Source organism: Bos javanicus, chromosome 11, assembly GCF_032452875.1.
Source record: "Bos javanicus breed banteng chromosome 11, ARS-OSU_banteng_1.0, whole genome shotgun sequence".
Classification (NCBI taxonomy): Eukaryota; Metazoa; Chordata; class Mammalia; order Artiodactyla; family Bovidae; genus Bos; species Bos javanicus.
Window position 1 is genome coordinate 3894585 of NC_083878.1, and position 19695 is coordinate 3914279.

General features: G+C 52.1%; 1 protein-coding gene across 11 annotated transcripts in view; it reads left to right on the forward strand.

Annotated features, from left to right (window-relative positions):
* The window catches only part of INPP4A (inositol polyphosphate-4-phosphatase type I A), a 122210-nt gene that overhangs the window by 53191 nt on the left and 49324 nt on the right, over positions 1–19695 (forward strand). For 10 of the 11 annotated variants that reach the window (XM_061431609.1, XM_061431612.1, XM_061431610.1 and 7 more), the window contains exons 2-4: positions 12139–12209; positions 13327–13533; positions 14084–14128. In XM_061431609.1, the coding sequence (XP_061287593.1) occupies positions 13428–13533; positions 14084–14128 (151 nt within the window). In that variant the 5' untranslated portion in view covers positions 12139–12209; positions 13327–13427. Of the gene's footprint in view, positions 1–12138; positions 12210–13326; positions 13534–14083; positions 14129–14154; positions 18029–19695 lie in introns of those variants that run through there. The other variant, XM_061431618.1, reaches the window with a different exon arrangement.

The following is a 19695-nucleotide window of genomic DNA, read 5'->3' on the forward strand; positions in this document are numbered from 1 at the left end:
GGCCGGCCATCCCAGTCTCCTGGCTCACTGCCTTGTTCCAGAAATAACTGTCTTCCCGGCATTTCATTGATCTGTGGTGATGCTTCGCATTTCTAGCCCTTTATGGAATAATGTTCCTGCTCAGAAAGTTTTATATTCTCTCATGAATAGAAGGCCAACTTTGACGATTCTGGCTTAGAAAACAAACTCTCCTAGTGATTATAAAAATAAACTGAAAAAATAAGCAATGAACTGAACCCACCCTGCCCATGTCATCTGAAGCACATGGAACTTTCCAGTTACGGTCAGGCCCGCTTTGGCTGTGGTCGTCCAGAAGGTAACGTGGATGACAGTGGCGTGGACCTGCCATGCCTCGTTAGGCCCACAGCGTCCTGCAGAAGGTGCTGGAGTGCGGGGCCCAGCAGGAGCCCATGGTGGGCTGCCCGTGCGTGTGGCGGATCAGAAGCGCTGTGTGGTCTGAGGCCAGCGCAGAAACCCCAGAACCTGGGGAGAGCCTGAGGCCTTCTGATGGGTCAGCTCTGGGAGCTGGACCCGCCTATGTTTTCCCAAAGCTCCACTAGAATGGAGTTTGGGAAGCTGAAGTCCTGCACTAACAACTTGTCTTCTAGTGAATGCAACCAAAGCCTGGCTTCTGCTTGCTCACTCACCAGCAGGTGCGGCTCCACTGGGTCGGGCCTGGTGGGGGCGTCCGGCTTCTCTGCTGGGAGTGCACTTGGCATTAGGTTTGTGAAAAATACAGGCGGGTCTTCGAGACAGTAGTGTCCCGGGGTGGGTGAACGCTGGTCAAGACCTGTGTGTCTCCACATAGGGTCTGCTACTTCCCTGTTTCAGGCCACTGCCCGAGTGACACGCTGGTTCATGTTCCTTGGAAAAACTTGAAGGACGTTGTGGGCATTTTGTAAGGAGGGGGAGGAATGTGTATTTTTCTTGAATTGTGGAGTGTGTACCACCAGTGTGAGCTGGGGACAGCTCAGTGACTATTTCCCAAGCTCCTCGGCACATTCTTCACTGACTAAACCGGGACATTCTATAGCGAACGAATCAAACCTGTTGGAGGCAGTGCAGAGGAGGAAACCACAGTAGTCAAGCAAAGAGCAGAGGACCCCCTGCTAATTACGTTAATGTGTCAGCACCAAAAGTAGGTCCGGAGTGATGACTTGCTGACTTGGGGTCAGTGTATTTTTCATCCTTCTTTCCCACTGAAATGTAACATGACTTTATGGTATTCTACAAACCCGGTCTCCACCATCAGAAATGTGCAACATTTTATGTATATGTACGTATATGTATGTATACACACACACACATATATATATTTTTTAAATTTCAGTATCAGTATTGTTGGCTTGTTTTGTCCGTTCATCCTGCTCACTTTGTGGTTTTTAAAGTAATTTATTTTGAAATATTTTGACAAAAATAGGTTATTTTTGTCAAGAAGCTTAATCTCCGCTTAGGAAAAGGAGCGCAAACATGAAATTATGTTCCCCCCCCCCCAATAAAAGACACTGTTCTCATCCCAGAGTTCTCTCTTGCGTCCTCTAAGAAGACCCGTTCCATCGCTCGTGTCTGTGGTGCTGACCAAAAGCCGGACATGGGCTCAGGACTGGTTACCCAGAGAAGACACTTGTAAAGAATGTGGCTGGTGACAGAGAAGGAAATTCTGTTTAGTGTGTCTTGAATCTGAACTATTTCCTTCAGAGGAGGTCCTGAAAAGGGATGGAGTAAAGAAAATAATGTTCCAAATAAACATTGTAAGACAAAAATGATAACTTGTGAAAGAGCTTAAAGACCGAGCACCTCTGCAAGCGGACAAGCTTATGCCTTTTATTAGCGTTTGTCTGTCGCTTAAATTACTGGTCCTGGTGCCCTGTGTTAATTTTGGGAGAGAGACTGGACTAGAAAGACCCACCTTCTGGTCTTGACTTCCCTCTGTAGCTCATGACCTTGGACAAGCCCTCTGGCCCCGTGAGCCTGGGTCCTGTCTGTCATACGCTGCCAGGCAGCGAGCATGGCCACCTGGGCAGGCGTTTTCTACCTGAGAAGGTTTTCTTTCCATGGAGACCAGGTGAGGCGGTGAGCAGCCGGTGGGGGGCGGGCTGCACTCTGGGCTGGCAGGTTGTGGTCGTCTCCTCTCTCGAACTCCTTGCACGTGTTGAAAATGTTACGAGAAGCTTGGCCTTTTGTGAGAATCAGGCAGCAGATGGCAAGTCTAGGGAGAGCCTAACTCGGGAGTGGCGGGTGGGACAGACAGTCGGCTGCCCTGTTCCACGGCCGCAGTGCTTGCGCCCACTACGGGGACCCCGAGGGTGGTGCTGGGCACCCGTTCTTACACAGAAGCCCCCAAGCCGCGTGTTGTACTTTTCTCTGCAGCTTTCTTGATCTCATGTAAGAGAGCGAAACAGTGTGTTGGGGTGCTCTGCCGTCCCTGGATCCCCACTCACAGTCCAGGGGTGTGGCCCCATCCCCACCCTCTGCCCAGCTTGACAGCTTCCTTTTGGGGGACCGTGGCTGCGGGCTGCTGTTCCTGTGACCGGCCAGCTGCTGGGAAAATCTCAGTAGCCATTGCAGGCTTCCAGGCCTCAGGCCAGGCAAGGATGGGGTGGAAGGTATGGCAGGATAGTCCTTCTGGAGTCACTTAAGGTCACGTCTGGGTGATGGCTTCTGTATAGAAGCCGCACCTATCATGTTAAATTAAGCTGCACTTGAGTTCATTTGTGCTGGGGTTCTGTTTGTTGTTAATTTGTAGATCCCTTTTAGCTTTAGTTTAAGAGTTCCAAGAAAAGCGTTTATACCTAATTCATATTTATGTTGTCCATTTAAAATAATGTGAAAGGCAACGACCACTGCGAGTTCTTTGACTTTTCTCTTTGAAGGTTAAGAAGCACTTGCCGTAGGGGCTCTCTGTTCGGCTGTGACTTGAGACCATTTGGTCCGGCCCCACCTCCCGCCTCTGGGTGGGCACTCGCCCCACAGGCTCAGGTGTCAGGGCAGCACCCGTGCTACAGTGTGTCCCCTCCAGCCAGGGGGCACCTGCCCTGGGAGAGAGCTGGGGTGGGGGCTCGGGGAGGATCCTTGCGTTTGACCTCTTTGGTGGCTGCAGCCAGAGTGTTGAAAGTGGGGGCTGTCAGAGGGAGGGGGGACATGTGTATACCTGTGGCTGATTCAAGTTGACGTATGGCAGAAACCAACACAATATTGTAAAGCAGTTATCCTCCAATTAACGATGAATTAAAAACAAGTGGGGACTGTCGGCCACACCGTGTGCGCAGGGCCGTCGGCAGCAGGGGCGGACAGCGTGGAGGGGAAAGGTGGGGAGGAGAGCGCCGAGCAGAGCTGTCCCTGCTGCTGACGTGGGCTCCACGGGCCGGCTCAGCCATTTTCCTGCCCAGGTTTTGTAAGTCAGCCCAGACCTTTATGAAGATGCAACTTTTCTGCTTAAATCCACCAGCATGGGATTCTCCAGCTTGCAGCACAAGGTCCTGTCTGTCAAGTGTGGTTTTCTGGCCGGGCTAGGAGCCCTGTCACTGAGCCCCCTAGGACGGGTCAGCGAGCAGAGGGTGCTGCTGCAGCTGGGGTGTGGGCCACCGCCCTGGGAGGGCACCCGCTCTGTGCCCTCTGGCCCCAGGAGCCCTGAGCAGCTGCGGCCACACCCGTGTTGGCCGCTCTCTTCACTGAGAGCACAGACCTCTCCCACAAGGGAGGAGCACAGGAACAGGGTCGGGGCGGGGAGGGGCTTCCGCCGCGGTGGCTGGAGGGAGTCAGCCCCAGCCTCCAGGTGGCCAGTTCTGGGCGGGGGGAGGCAGAGACAGGCACAGGCCAGGCCCTGCAGCCTTGGGTTTGGGTGGAAAAAGAAGAGAAAGTGTCTCAGGCAGAGAACAGGACAGTCCAGCGCTGGGAGCCAGAGTTCCCTGCCGGATGCGTCTAGAACCCACCTTTGAGTGAGTGCCTGGGGGTGGGGCCTTGGGTCTGTGATGACACTTTCCTTCATTGGCTGCAGACAAGCTGAGCCCCGGGTCCCAGGGAAGCCCTGGTCCTCTCTTCTCTGATCCTCTGGGAGACGCATGTCTTCACAGACAGTGGGAATCAATAAATACTGGATGGTTTCTTCCATCCCAGACACACGTATTTGGGGATTTCTGTGGTCTTGCCGAGAGTCCAGCACAGAGACAGACTTTCATTTAATTATGTGAGGGCTTCGAGTGGCCCAGATGACAGAGGAGCAGGCTGTGAGGCTGGTTGCAGTCAGGACCTTCTGGGAGAGTCCCCAGCACTGACCACGGCTCTCACGATGGCCTGTGTGCTCAGAGCTGCGCTTTGTCCACAGTGTCCTGGGGAGCTGATGTAAAATCGGGCGGCAGATGGAGCCTGGGGCGTGGGGGTGAGGGGAGTGACGTGAAGGACACGGGGTCAGCTCATCCCTGCATTCAGCACCCGGGGTGCCCCTGCTGGAACTGGGGGAACCAGCCAGGGAAGGTCTTGGGAGACGTCCCACCAGCGTGGCCCTCAGATTGTCCACCACTCGTGTTCTCTGTGGTACGTTTTCTGAGGGCGCCTCCTCTTCATCTCTGGGTCCCCGAGACCTGGCCCCTGAGGTGCCCCCACGTGCCATGGGCTTATTGTGAAACCGTGTCTCCTCTCCCATCTAGATGTGAGCACCCAGGCCTGTGGTGCTCAGCATAGCGCTCGTCAGCCCTTTATTCACAGCAACTTAGTTGCAGATAAGTTCCTGCAGAAAGTCCCTTGGAGGTTTGTGGTTTGCAGGTGAGTCACTGGGGCTGAGCTGCACTCTTAAAGCGGGCTGTCCCTGAGGCTCCCTGCAGGAGCTGGTTTTTAGGGAGGACTCACAGGAGGTGAGGGAGCTGCCCTGTTACCCAAGAAAGAGCTGCCTCACAGAGGACAGCTGACCAGGATGTCTAGAGCCAGGAGGCCACAGGCCACAGCCAGAGGGTGGGAGGGGCCACAGTGCTCGTGGGGACAGAAGGGCTGCAGGGGCCAGACGTGCTGAGGTGGGCTGACGTCTGGACCTCTGAGGAGGGTGCTGCTGGCACGAGTCACTGATGGGTGGGGTGTAGGCTTGAGAGAAAGAGGCAGCCAGGCGCCCACACTGATCTGTGTCTTGGCTGGAGCTGCTGGAAGGATGGAGCCATGCTGACCGGGGTGGGAGGATTGAGGGGCCAGGTGATGCGGGGTGGGGAGCAGGGACTTGAAGGGCCTGGGCTTGTCCTGCTCAGGGCACTCCCCCCCACACCCACACACACCCACACACCCAGTCCTTCAGAGCGGCAGGCACTAGGGATCGGCCCATGGAAGACACACTTTGTGTGGAACAGTGTGGGGTGGGGGATGGTTCTGTGATGATTCAAGTGTGCTCCATTTACTGTGCACCTTATTTCTGTTGTTACTACATCAGCTCCACCACAGATCATCAGGCATCAGACCCCTGATGCTGGGGACCCCTGATTTAGAGGAATATCCACAGCCCACCCAGAGCCTCAGTCTTCCCACTGGAGTCCAGAGATGTGCATTTGAATCTAGGTTACGGCACTGAATCCTGTCAGCCGCCGTGTTCATTGAACGAACAAGGCAGGTTCGTTGATTAAATCGGGTGAATTTACTGCCACGCTGTCTGTTCAGTGTCATTGTCAGCGAGCAGGCCTTGGGCAAATGGGTGGACGCAGGAGGGGACAGATGGACTGTTCCCTGCTGAGTGAGCGCAGGCCCCATGGGCCCTGGGTCGGCTTGTTTGGGTCTGCAGGTGAGAATGTACACCAACTGCAGCACATCTCTTGTTTCCCTGTGCTTGCTTTTCTGAGACACATCACTTTCCAGCTTTTAAGTACCAGCAACCCCAAACTGCTGTTTTGAAACTCACTCATGTGCTCAGCCTTGTTCTTAGGGTCCCAGTCCAAAGCCTGAGCCTACCCCCTCCCACCTCCCCCACTCCGCACAGGGGCTGGAGCAGAAAGTAGGAGAGATCTGGGTCCCTGCTCCGAAGGGGAAGGAAGAGGCGGTCTCCCTACAGGCTTTCTCCAGCACAGAGGGACCCCACAGATCCCTTGAATAGGATCCCAAGCTGTCCAGTCCTAGGGCTGGGGTGGGGTCTCCTTCCATCCTCTCTGATAGGGGACAGGGGCGTGGATTCCTCCCGCTAGCAGGCATATCCTCATCTTACAGGAAGGTGGCTCATGGAGGTGCCATGGCTCCCAGTGGCTGACCAGGTCTGACAGCAGAGCCTGGCCTCCCCTGCCAAGCCCCACCACCTCCAAGAACGGACCTCTGTTCACCAATTCCTTCCCAACAGCAGCTGTTAGGCCTGAATTTGTGTGATATTGTTCGAAACTATGATCATTCTGAGCTGAAGCACAGCAGAGTGTCATGGACCTGGAGGCAGAGCTGTGGCTGGAGAACCCAGGGAGGCTGGGAGTTGAGACTCAGCTGGAGGGAAGGCCTTTTTGGCTCGTAGAGGCCCCAGGGTGAGTGCAGGGCAGACGTGTGGAAGATTAGGAAAGGCCTGGGGGAGGAATGCACGCGTCAGGTGGAGGCTCTGTGGGCTGTCACGGGTTTCTTTACACAGGTGCTGCTCCTCGGGGCATCCCTCGGTGCTGTTACTCCTGCTTTACAGATGGTGAAACTGAGGCTGGGAGAAGCTCTGTCATTCTCGCAGGAGCAGCGGTCTGAAGCAGCAGTAAGCGAGCAGGTGCCTGGGTGCACGGCCCAGCTCTGGGCCTCTGCTGGTTGGCCCAAGCTTCCAGGTCCTGGAAGGGCCGGTGTTGAGGGCCCTGTGGACCAGAGTGTCTGGGACTGGTGGAGTTGAGGCCAGAGCACAGGGTGCCGAGCCTCAGGCTTGCCTGTGTGCCTGCTTGGAGCCCTCCGCTCTGGTCTCTGTCCCTGGGCCCTCCGGCCTTACCTGCCCAGATACTCCCTGAGCCTTTGCCTCAGGCAGCGTTCCTGGCCTTTTGTGGGAAGGAGGTATATTTGGCTTTGCTTCCCAGCTGGCTCAGTAGGTAAAGAAACTGCCTGCAGTGCAGGAGACTGCCTGTGTGTTAAGGGTTCTTCCTCGGGTGAGGCTCAGGGTGGGGCGGGGGCAGCTCTGCTCCTGCTCCGCAGTCACGGGGGCCTAGTTCCTTCCATCCAGTGACTCCACCTTCCCTGTGTGTAGAGCTGCCCACCAGGCTCCTGTGTGCAGCCGGGAGTCCAGGGATGTGAGGATCCCGTGACCACTTCACCATCTGCATCTGAGCTGGTGCGTGTCCCTTCTGCATGGGTCACTCGGCTTTCTCTGCCCCTGCGAAGGGGCTGGAGGGACCTGCCGGGTAGGTGAGGTTGTCATGGGCCTTGATGTTTTCTTAGTAGGTGCTTGTTAGACCCCTGGTCTGTGTTTAGGCTTGAACTCCGCACCCAGGAGGATATGGAGGAAGCAATGACTTGAGGTCTGGCCTTCGCAGGACACAGGTGCCCAGCTGGTTATCCCACCATCACACAGGAAGTGGATCATCCCGATGTGCAGACTGGCTGGTGGATTAGGGAGCCTCTGTGAGGAAGCGTCACCAGGTTCAGCTGCTTGACGCCCGAAAGCCAGTACTTGAGAGACAAGTGCCAGTAGGAATGGAAAGGCTGCTTTGTTTAGCAGGCTAGGAACCTGGGGAGAGATGGCAAACTCATGTTCATAGTGAAAGTGAAGTGAAAGTCGCTCAAACATGTCCGACTCTTTGCGATCTCATGGACTATACAGTCCTATAGTACATGGACTATATACAGAATTCTCCAGGCCAGAATACTGGAGTGGGTAGCCTTTTCCTTCTTCAGGGGATCTTCCCAACCCAGGGATCAAACCCAGGTCTCCCACATTGCAGGCGGATTCTTTACCAGCTGAGCCACCAGGGAAGCCCTAACTGCAAAGTTTCTGCTTGACTGTGATCGTCTTTAAAGCGAGAGTCGTTGGGGTGGGGAGGAGGTCGTTCATCATCTTCCACTGTGTGCAGACTTTCTTCTGATTGGCTGATGGTGAGATGTTGGGGCAGTGCTCCAGGAATCTGGTGCTCAGCCTGAAGTCCTCCCCTCGGGTGGGGGCCCTAGTTTCTACGGAAGAACGCAAACATTTTGTTATAGATGTTCCTTGAGGGGGTCAGGACCTGCCCCAAGGCTGCACTGTTGCTTCCTGACTGCTCTGCCCTGTTTTTTATATCCCCTCTCTGATGGGCAATTTTTGAATCTGTCCTTTGGAACTCAGGGAGGGTCATGGAAGCTGAATGAAGCCTATTTTCCTACAACCAAGAGACAGGGGACACGGGAAGGGCTTTCACCCGGGAGGGGCCCACAGGGTCCTGCTCTGCTGCGGACAGGCTGTTGGCTGCAGGGGAGGCTTCATATGGAAGGGGCAGCTGTCCCTTCTTGGGTTATAAGCAGTAATTTTCCTGCCTGTGAGCTATGTGATGCCTCATCCATCAGTGACTGGCCATCCTGGATGGGGATGTGAGAGAGAGCGCCTCCTCTTTCTGATTCCTGAGCCAGCCTCCTCCTCAGGCCTTCCGTGACCTTTGCTCTTGGAGAGCGCGGCACCAGGGAGCTTCGCTGCCATGGTGCCAGCCATAGAGTGCAGAGGGTTGGGGTGGGAGAGGAGGGCCCCAGGTGGCCTCGGGGCTTCTTGCTTTGGGTTGAGGCTGGTCATTCACCCTTTACCCTCCATGTGACCTTGAGGAAGTCACCCTGCCTGGGTTTCTCTGACTGAATCCATGCAACTCCTACATTTTTAAGATGATTTTGAGAAGACCCTCCCCTTCCCAGTGTTCTGACAGATGCCCGTAGGGCCATCCTCCCCCTCAGCTCCTGCTCAGCAGAGATTCCTGAGCCAGAGGGGCCTCCAGACCCTTCCCAGGCCTTGTTCTGTGGAAGGGGGGCAGGGAGGCCTTCCCAAGACCAGCTCCTCCAGAAGCAAAGCTGTGTGAGCCATGGGTCCTCCCCGTCCTTGGCCACGTCTCCCTGCTCCCAGCAGTGGAAGGGACGTTGGATGGAGGAGGTTACACATCTCTCACAGTGAGGAGCCAAGGCAGATAGTTTCAGAAGTTCTTGCTTCTTTCCTAAAAATTCATGTCCTTCTAGACAATTCCCCGCCCTTGCTGTCCTCTTTAAATGTCACTTTTTCTCGCTAATGAGCACCGGTCTTCAAATGGGGCTAGGAGGAAACCAGGGACCTTGGGAATATCAGAATCCTAGGTGAATTAACTTAAATTAATGAGACTAATAAGGGAAGTCGAGTTCAGCTGTGCAAATTAGCTTCGTGTTCTGGGTCTCGACTTAAATTGCCGGTCTTAATTAGATGCCTCCCCAAAACCATGAAGCGGCTTCTGAGATCCTTTTGACCTAAAAGCTTCTCTGATCTGTTCACTCTGTCAAGGGTAAAATTAGCCTGGAGATGTTCCTCTTTAAGCTATCCCCAGAGTCTCACAGGGCCTCTGGTATCCGCCACCGTCCAGGGGATGGGGCGGGAGCGGGGGGTGGCTGGGCACCCTGCAAGAGGCGGGGCTGGGCTGGTTGAGGAACCTTCCTGGGGAGACAGGCCATCGGGGTGCAGGTGTGGTGCGGGTGGCCTGTCTCCCCTGTCCCGACGATGAAGGGGATGACGCGGGTAGCGCGCTGCGCAGGCAGCTGGGCAAGTAAGGGGATTTCTGGGTGCCCCCCCTGCCTCTGGCCAGTGCGAGGTGCGGTTCTCAGTGATTCAGGAGCGTGGCAGTAAGCTGAGAAAGAAAATGCTTCTGGCACGCCCCCAGACATGGCCATCGTTAAGATGTGGTCCCTGACAGCTCTGGGCGTCTGGGCCCTTCTTTTTAAATGTCTTTAGCCAGAGCACAGGTAGAACATCCCATTAAAAACACACAAGGTGCAGAGCTGACATGACCACTTTTCCATGCTGTTGTTTTTATTACAATCATTAAAAGGATCAGCCTTTTTATTGGGTGTAAAGACCATTCACAAACAGCACAGTGAATTTTTCCCACAGTAAATCCACTCAAAGAACCATCAGCAGGAGACGGAACACTCCAGAGGGCACCCCTGCCCCCAGCCTCTCACGCGCTCCCCGGCCAGGTCTGCCCCTCAGAGACACTAACACCACTGTCCTGACCTCCCACACCACACGCTCGCCCTCCCAGCGCTCGAACTTCACAGCGATGGCGTTGCCTCGAGCGTGCTCTCGAGGGTCTGGCTTTCCCCCTTGACGTTGTTCCTTAGGGTCGTTCGTGTTGTTTGTCTGTTCTGCTGTTGATGGACCCTTGGATTGTTTCTGTTTTTTTTTTTTTTTTTCTGAATATAGAAACATCCATGTTCTTTACTTTTGATTAATTTATTTGTGTCAGGTCTCAGTTGTGACACGTGGGATCTTCATTGCGTCACGAGGATTCTAGCTGTGCGCAGGCTTAGTTGCCCCGAGGCATGTGGAATCTTCCCGTTCCAGGGATCGAACCCGCATCCTCTGCAGTGGCAGGTGGATTCTTAACCACTGCACCCCGGGGAAGTCCCTCTGGGTTTTGAATATTATAAATGTTACTGCTTCCAGTGTTCTTTACACACTTTTTGGTGAACCTAAGTGTGCGTTTCTGTGAGCAGTTGCACTCTGAGTTATATGTGTTCAGTGTGGGTAGATACCGCGGGCTTCCCAGTACGGCTGTACCATCTTACACTCCACCAGCAGTGTGTCAGGGCCCCACTTATTCCACATCCTTGTCAGCACTTGGTACTGCCTGTCTGTTCCAGTTTAGCTGTCTGGTGGGTGCACAGAGGTATCTCATGGTTACGGTTAGTGTTTTCCTGATGACTAATGAGGTTGAAGAACTTTTGTGTGTATGTTGCCTTTATTATAATCATTTTAGCAGCCAGATAGTGGTGTGTCTCACAGATGTTCCGAAATGGACTTACCTGTAGCTGGGCATTTAGATTGCTTCCTGTATTTATCATTACAAACGATAGGCATCTCTGGACCCTTGGTGAGAATTTTGTATTGTTTACAGATTTTGATAAATAATGTCAGATTGCTTTCTAGAGTATTCAGACCTTTCCAGAATGTTATCAGTAGTATAGGAGGACTCTGTCGAGTTTCCCCTAGGTCAGTGAGCAAAGCATATTCTCATTAGAAGAAGAAGCAAAACCTCTTTAAGGAGCCTACTTTAGATAACTCTAGGTGTACTTAGCATTCTTTCATTATTATGATTGAGTTTGGTCACTTTTCCAAAATATTTTCTGTGAGTATCCCTCTTTTATGAATTCATACCTTTTGCCACTTGTATTTTTAGTGAGTTTTTTTTTTGGTCGATTTGTGTAAGTGTTATGGTAAGATATAGGTCTTAGTGCTGCAGGTTCTTTCTCCATCTGTTTCATTGTCACAGCGTATTTTTGACTTGATGCCTTTTGATGTCGGCGCACTGTCTGGTCTCCCCCTTGGTGACCTCTGTGGGGTGTCCCCAGCCAGGCCACTGCCCTTCTCTGACGTGCCCAGGCCCAAGGTCCCTGGGTGCCCCGCGGGAGGAGGGGAAGGAACACAGCCTGCAGGGGAGGGGGTTTGCAGTTTCAGATGCTCACACTGGCCGCCGAGGTCTGCCCAGCAGCCCTGGTGGTGCTGCGCTGCGCCGGGGCCGAGTGCTGTGCTCTGGGGCAGGCTCGCAGGGCCGGCAGCCGCGCTGGGCTGGGAGCCGCGTTCTCAGTGCCCACTGCTGTCCTCGCACGTGCGTTCCTCACTGTCGCCCTGAGAGGTGGGTCCAGCCCCCCTCGTCTTAGTCACCAGAAAGCAGAGCCTCCGAGGTGCCCAGCTCATCCCAGAGCCTGACGTTTGTGGCAGGAAGCCTGGGCTCAGCCTCTTATCTGCTCCTTTCCCTGAGCCACATCCCAGCTCCCCAGCAGGCCCTCCCCCTGATCACCACAGGAGCCGGGATAGGAATGAGCACTGTTTCTCATTCTTTGGGGGTTTGAGCAAAACATCTGTTTTTGAGTTAAAAGTTTAGATTGGTGTATGGGGCACAAAGGAGCGTATAGTAGCGCTGGGCTTCCCCCCGTTTTTAGGCATGAAAATAATAACATACACATTGTAATAAGCATTCCCGAGCACTTCATGTCTGCTCAGCTTGTTAATTTATACTTTTCTATTTCTAGATGATGGACTTGGATGTGCTTCTGTGAAGAGATGCCACGTGTCTCTACTGGCCCAAGGACAAACATGTCCAGTAAGTTGCTGGGTGAATTAACCCAGGAGCGGGAGCTCAGGCCCTTCAGATGCAAAGGTGTTGACACCCTTGGAGAACACGGCGTGTCTGGATATATGGGGACCTTTGAGGGGATTTTTTAAAAATTATATTTATTTAGTTTTAATTGATGATTGCTTTACAATTTTGGTTTGATTTCTTTTTTGAGGCCTGGAGTCTTCTGCTGTCGTTTAGAAGTTGCTCTGTAGGAGCTGGTCCATATTTTGATGAGCTGTTGATGTATTTGTGGAGAGGCAGGCAGTCTCCCTGACTTCCTCCTCTGCTGTCTTCTTCCACTCTCTGAGGGGATATTGTAAACCAGCCTTATTGCCTGGTCTAATTATTTGAGCTTCTGAGGGTTGGTTCCTGCTAGAGACAGCAGGAATGGCGGCATAAAGGGTTGGAAGAATCTGAAACCCATTCCTCGCTGAGTGCGCCGCTTCCTAGAGCAACGCGTGAGCTCCATGCTGGCCGGAGCATCTGGGCGGCTCAGCCTGTGGGCTCCTTGCCCAGAAACCCCGTGCCCGAAGCACAGCACCGTCCACTGAGGTGCAGATGGTCGTGCCTAATGGGAAAGAAAGCCCGAGTGACATACATGGGATTCCTGTGGCCCTGAGGGCCAGAGACCAAGGCTGGAGACGTGCCTTCGGTCCCCAGCTTCTGCTGTCCTATTTTGGCCAGTGGGCGGCAGACCTCTCTCTTCCCACACCTCTTATCCTTCGGGAGAGAGATGGTAATGAGCTGATTTATCATTTTAAAGCTCCTCTGAGATTCGTCAATGGGAAATCATAATAAAGCTGACCCCAGCCATAGTTTATGATTATGTTGAGCCATCATTTAATGTGGTACTTCTCTGTGGAAGAGACCCTGCTCTCTTTATGGAGTCCTGTGGGTGAGAGGAGAGGGGGAGGTGATTAGACAGGACCTGGATCGTCAGACTCTCCCCTCCTCACCTGCCGGGGACCCTGGCTTCACCGAATCTTGCCCGTGTAGGTCACGTGCTCTCTTCATGAGGCCACAGTGTCTCTCTGTCACCATCCCATCCCCGTATTTTGAGTTTGTGTGTTTGTTTAAACCAGTGTTTGTTCCTGTTTCTCAGGACAGCTGCCGCCTTAGGGGACGAGGGCGTGGTGACGGGGCTTCTGGGGACTCAGGCGTGCTCTGACCCAGGAACGGGAAGTCGTCCTCACCAATGACATCATGACAGCAAGAGAGCACAGCCCTCGCCATGGCGCCAGGGCCCGTGCGATGCAGCGGGCTTCCACCATCGATGTGGCAGGCGACATGCTGGGCCTCTCTCTGGCAGGTGAGCCTCAGCAGGCTGCCTGTGGGCCCTCGCGGTGGCAGTGCCAGGGGGTGCGGGGCCGGGCAGCCCCATTTGAACTGGAATAGGGAAAGTCAGCCCTCTTCCTGGGACTTGCATCCCCTGGAACCTGCCTGCCGGGGTTTTCCAGGTTGCGTGGGCACCTCCAGGGCTCACTGGCCAGTAGGTAATGCGGGAGTGTCCACAGTGCCTGTGTGACCGGTGCCCAGACCATAGTAAAAGCCCTTTGCATTGTGGATGTGCAGGCGCAGGGGGAGGGGTTTAGTCTCGGGGTCCGCAACTTCTTAGGAATCTCAAATCATCTCATGTAACAGTTTGGGAGAAGGCAGAGTGTTGGGTTCCCCCCCCGCCATCCCATTTTATTGAGGAGTAATTGACATATCAGTACATCACTGTAAGTTCAAAATGTAGAGCTTGCTGGTTTGATGTATGGATACTGTGTCGCCACTGGTGACTGGGCTTTTTGCATCAAATCGGAAAGCAGGGAAAAGTTGATTAAGGCTGATTTTTTTGTCATTTCTCTTTTATCCAGGAAACGTACAAGATCCAGATGAGCCCATTTTAGAATTCAGCTTAGGTAGGTGTCTGTAATTTTTTGTGTTAATATACATGCAACTTAAAACCCGAGACAAAAGCACCGCAACTGGCAGGAGTTTGTCCAGAGACCTTGGCACTGCCACCACGGCTGTGGAAGTGCTTCTGAGAAGCGGAGGCCGAGAGGCCGGTGGGAGCCTCCTGCGTGTGGGAGGGGACCTCAGCTGCCTGGCATGGGATGCCCGTCTCCTCCACATGTGCTCCGTCCAGGCTGGTGGTGGGAAGCGGGCAGGAGGGGGCCCCAGAGATGCAAAGTCAGCCTCGCTGGGGAGAGGCAGGAGGGGTGAGGACATGGGGCTCAGGGCCACGTTGCTCTCCCTGCGGTGTTGCTCTCTGGCGCTCAGATCCTTGCTCCACGAGCAGAGGCACTGACGCCCTCGTGCTCCTCGCTCTTGAGCCTCAGTGAGAGTGTGCCTGGAGTCGGGCAGCATGGCTCACTGTGGGCTCACCCTCAGGAGCTTCTTCTCCAGGGCCCAACACTCACTGGTATTCCTCTCCTTGTCCTGTCCCTGAAAGGCTGCTGAGTGAGGCGTGCCCACCTCGCCCTCCCCACCCTCCTTCCCATTCTAATTCTGCCTGGCTACTCCTCAAGGCTGGAGGCTCTCTCTGGTGAAAGTAAACTCAGTCCTCCACAGAGATGCAGAAATGCTGGCCTTTAGAACCCAGCCAAAGCAGTCAGCTGGCCACCCTGTTACTGTTGGGGAGCCTGCCTAGGCCAGCATGCCCCGCCGCCTCCTGAGACCGCCTTTTTAGAACCGAATGTACGTTTGCCTGTGCTGACGAGGACGGGCGCACGTGTGCTGATCGCAGTCTTATTCGTAATAACCAGCACTGGAAACAGCGTCCATCAGCTGGAAGATTAACTATGTTATGTGCGTACAGAGGGTGGCTGCTCAGCTGAGAGAAGGCCCAAGTCCCTGACACACCCCTGGGTGCGTCTCAGAATCCGTGAAAAGTGTGAAAAGTGAAAGAAGCCGTAACAAGAGGCTGGGTGTTGTGTAACTCCATTTTCGTGAAAGTCAGAAGGACGAGTCTGTAGCGAGAGCGCACAGGTTAATGCTTACCTGGGAGCGAGGTGAGGGCAGGGAGCACAGGGAGCCCTTTGGGGCGATGGAGGTGCTCCCTGACTGGACAGAAGTGGTGGGTCTAGGAGTGTGTGCGCTGATCAGAACCGAGTGCCACACTTAAAGCGGATGTGTTTTACATACAAATTATTCCTCGAAGGTGATATAAAGCGAAATGAAAGAAGAGATTGCTGGAAGGCTCACAACATGAAAAAGAAAAAGATTAGAAACAATAGAACTTGGGCTTCCCTGTGAGTCCCATGGTTAAGAGTCCTCCTGCCAATGCAGGGGACACAGGTTCGATCGCTGGTCCAGGAAGAACGCCTGTGTTGTGGAGTAACTAAGCCTGTGCATCACGACTGCTGAAGCCCGTGTGCCCTAGAGCCCGAGCTCCGCAATAAGAGAAGCCGCTGCAAGTGCGAAACCCGCACGCCACAGCTAGAGAGCAGCCCCCACTCGCCGCACCCAGAGAAAAAGCCTGCACAGCAAGGAAGACCCAGCCCAGCCAGAAATGAGTAAATAAAACGATCCAAAAGAGGGAATAAACCGAGGAAAAGGAAGATCCAGGAAACAGCCCAACACAGGAGAGAAGTCACAGAAATCCTTTAATGAATAGTATTTGCTTAGCTCTAATCGGAGAAGGCAATGGCACCCCACTCCAGTACTCTTGCCTGGAAAATCCCATGGACGGAGGAGCCTGGTGGGCTGCAGTCCATGGGGTCGCTAGGAGTCGGGCACGACTGAGCGACTTCACTTTCACTTTTCACTTTAATACACTGGAGAAGGAAATGGCAACCCACTCCAGTGTTCTTGCCTGGAGAATCCCAGGGACGGGGGAGCCTGCTGGGCTGCGGTCCATGGGGTTGCACAGAGTTGGACACGACTGAAGTGACTTAGCAGCAGCAGCTCTAATAATGTAGGACACGGATGTAACAAAAACGTTGAGTTAACCTGACTATAGAGAGAGAATGAGAGTTGATATAATGGAGATAAAAATCTTCACCCTATAATAGAAATCTAGAAATCAGGACATTTCTGAATCTGACAAGTCAAGGGCAATAATATAGTCATATTAATTAGACATATGGAGGAAGAAACAGCTTAAAAAGGTGAGGGAGAGTTTTATGTTAAATGAATTTTACTATATACACACACAAAACAGAAGGTGAGGAGTAGGAGCCAGATAATTGAATGGTCAAATATTTTATCTTAAAAACAGAATTTAAAACTGAAAAGCACTCGTTTAAAAACCTTTATTAGAGAAAATGTTAGAGGGAAAGAAAGCCCGATCAGAGAGACCCACAGTCAGCATCTTGGTATGTATCCTTTTGCAGATATTTTTTTACACCCACGCAGTGCTATACAGAAATTGTTAATGATTTCTGGTTGTGGAGGTGATGGAATTATTTACAGAATTGTCATCCTGTTGTTTTTTAAAAGTCATTTTAGAAAGTCTTTAATTTGTTAATTCCTTCTGTTTTCTGTGTTTTGGTGTTTTGGCCGTGAGGCGCGTGGGAATCTTCGCTCCCTGACCCTGCTTTGGAAGGCGGAGTCCCAACCACGTACCGCTAGGGAAGTTCCATCGCCCTAGTGTTCTTAATGTGGTTTCCACGTAGCAGAGCATCACTGGCGTCCTTTCGTTTTGGTCTGCATGGGTCTGCCACCTCATCGTTCCAGATGCCTGCGTAGAGTCTGCTGTGTAACTGTGCCGTGCTTATTGTAACCAGCCTCCTGTTGCTGGACACTTCGGTCTTTTCAGTCTGCCGTCGTAAACACCAACAGTGAATGTACTTGTGCCTGGGTCTTTCACATGTTTTGTTGGTTCTCTCCTTGGGAGAGATATAGGGAGTCATAGGATATAGAATTGCTCAAATGATAGGCACCTGAAATGTGTTTTACCTCGGTAGCATTTATTCAGCTGGGACACAGATGCTCTGGTTGGAAAGACACTGCATACACATCAGGGATTAATGGTTTCTATGGAAATGTGCCAGAGGAGTTATGTAAGTGATAAGCAGGAGATGTGACTGTGGGCCTCTGAGAGGAAGCTTCATGGAAGTCATGGAACTGAGCTAGGGATTAAACCTTGGGTGAGATTTAGGTTGGATAGGGGCAAGGCCACGAGAGAACGTCACTTGTAGGCAGGTATTTTCTGAGCATGGCAGTTGGCCCATCAGCCCTTAAGCTGACATCAGTCTTTCCAGCCTCGGGCCACTTGCTGTATCTCAGTCTACCTGCCATCACTGGGCTTTGAGAGGCCCAGGTGTTCTAGCCTCACCTGATGAGAGGGCAGGCCGAGAGAGACCAGACCAGGGTCTCTGCGGGGTGTAGCTTAAAGGACGGAGAACAGCGGAACAGTCATATCTCTGATGTGGAGGCAGACATCATAGAAGAAGTAGAACAGAATTGAAAAAGACAACAGGGGCTTCCCTGGAGGCTCAGTGGTGAAGAATCCACCTGCCAGTGCAGGAGGCATGGGTTCAGTCTCTCGTCTAGGAAGATCTCACATACGGCGGGGCAGCTAAGCGCATGCACCACAGCTACTGAGCCTGTGCTCAGAGGCCAGGAGCTGCAGCTGCGGAAGCCCACACGCCTGGAGCCCCCGCTCTGCAGCAAGGGAAGCCCCCTCAGTGAGACGCCCGTGCACCGCAACTGAAGAGTAGCCCCCCGCGCTCTCCACAGCGCTGGAGAAAAGTCCGCACAGCAACGGAGACCCAGCACAGCCAAACAGAAATAATAACACTGTGTTTCAAAAAGAGAACAAGACCTTAAAGCTTCTGGAAGAAAAGAAACTGGAGAGCTCACAACCACAACTTCAGGTTAGGCAGAGATTGATCACTTGGCAGGAAGTATGATATGTTTTAGTTTTCTATTGCTGCTGTAACAAATTACCACAATATAAGAAATATAAGACCTTAAAACAAGCCAAATTTATTATCTTACAGTTCCCTTAGGTCAGAAAGCAAAGGGCTCAGCCAGGTCTCTACTCAATCTTATAAACACCAAAGTCAAAGCATCAGCATGGCCCCAGTCCTTCCTAGGGACTCAAGGGTTAAAGGTGGCTCCTTATTCATTCAAGTTGTTTGAGGACTGAGGTCCCTATTTCTTCGCTAGCTACCAGTCGAGGCCTGTTCTCTGCTTATAAAGGCCACTCACGTTCTGTGGTTGTGGCTCTTTCCTCTCTCTGCACAGCCAGCAATGGCAGGTTGAGTGCCTTTCATGCTTAGAACTTCCCTAGTCTTTTTTTAATTCACACCTTTGTAACTCACCCTTCCATCTTCCTTTTGTACTTTTAGGAGCTCATATGATTAGATTAAGCTCATCCAGATAATCTGCAGTAATCTTTCCATGTCAAGATTCCATGACTTTAGTTACATCTATGAAGTCCTTTTGCCTGTATTATAATATTTTCAAAAGTTCCTGGGATTAGAATTTGGCCCTTTTTGAGGGGAGGGACGTTTTTCTGCCTGCTAGTGTCTAAAATTAAAAATCTAAAATAAAAAACTCTGGAAATCTTTGAGAAAATGAATAAATAAACCACAAACTGGAGAAAAATATTCACATATACCTGACAAAGGACAGATCTAGGATAAAATGCTTACAAATTGACAGTAAAAAAATCAATTTAAAAATGAACAAAAGACTTGAGCAGACTCTTGACAAAAGAAGTTAGAAAAATGAACAAACACATGGTGAAAAGATGCTTAACGTCATTAGTCATCGCAGAAGTGCAAATGAAAACACGTTCTTTGGAACAACCAAGATAAAGGCTAACTCACCAAATGTTGGTGAGATTCAGAGCAACTGGAGCTCTGGTAAATTGCAGTGATATTATAAAGTGATGCAGCCACTTTAGGAATCTGTCAGCTTCTTACAAAGCTAAGCATATCCTTCTCTACTGTAACCTGGAAGTTCCACTCCTAAGTGCTTATGCAAAAAAAAACATGTTCACAAGAAGATGTGAGTAGGAATGTCTGCTGCTGCTGCTAGGTAGTGTCTGACTCTGTGCGACCCCATAGACGGCAGCCCACCAGGCTCCCCGGTCCCCAGGATTCTCCAGGCAAGAACACTGGAGTGGGTTGCCATTTCCTTCTCCAATGCATGGAAATGAAAAGTGAAAGTGAAGTTGCTCAGTCATGTCCGACTCTTTGTGACCCCATGGACTGCAGCCTACCAGGCTCCTCTGTCCATGGGACTTTTCCAGGCAAGAGTACTGGAGTGGGGTGCCATTGCCTTCTCCAAGTGGGGTGCTATCGCCTTCTCCAGGAATGTCTATAGCACCTTTATTTATAACGGTTCAAAACTGCAAACAACCCAACTGTCGATTAACATACAGTGACTGGTAAGTAAATTTTGGTATATTCATACAATGGAATATGATTCATCAGTTTTTAAAAAGAATTAATTATCAGTGTATAAACAATACAGATGAATCTTGAAAACATTCCATTTATGTGCAAGAAATTCAAGAATGGACAAAAATGGT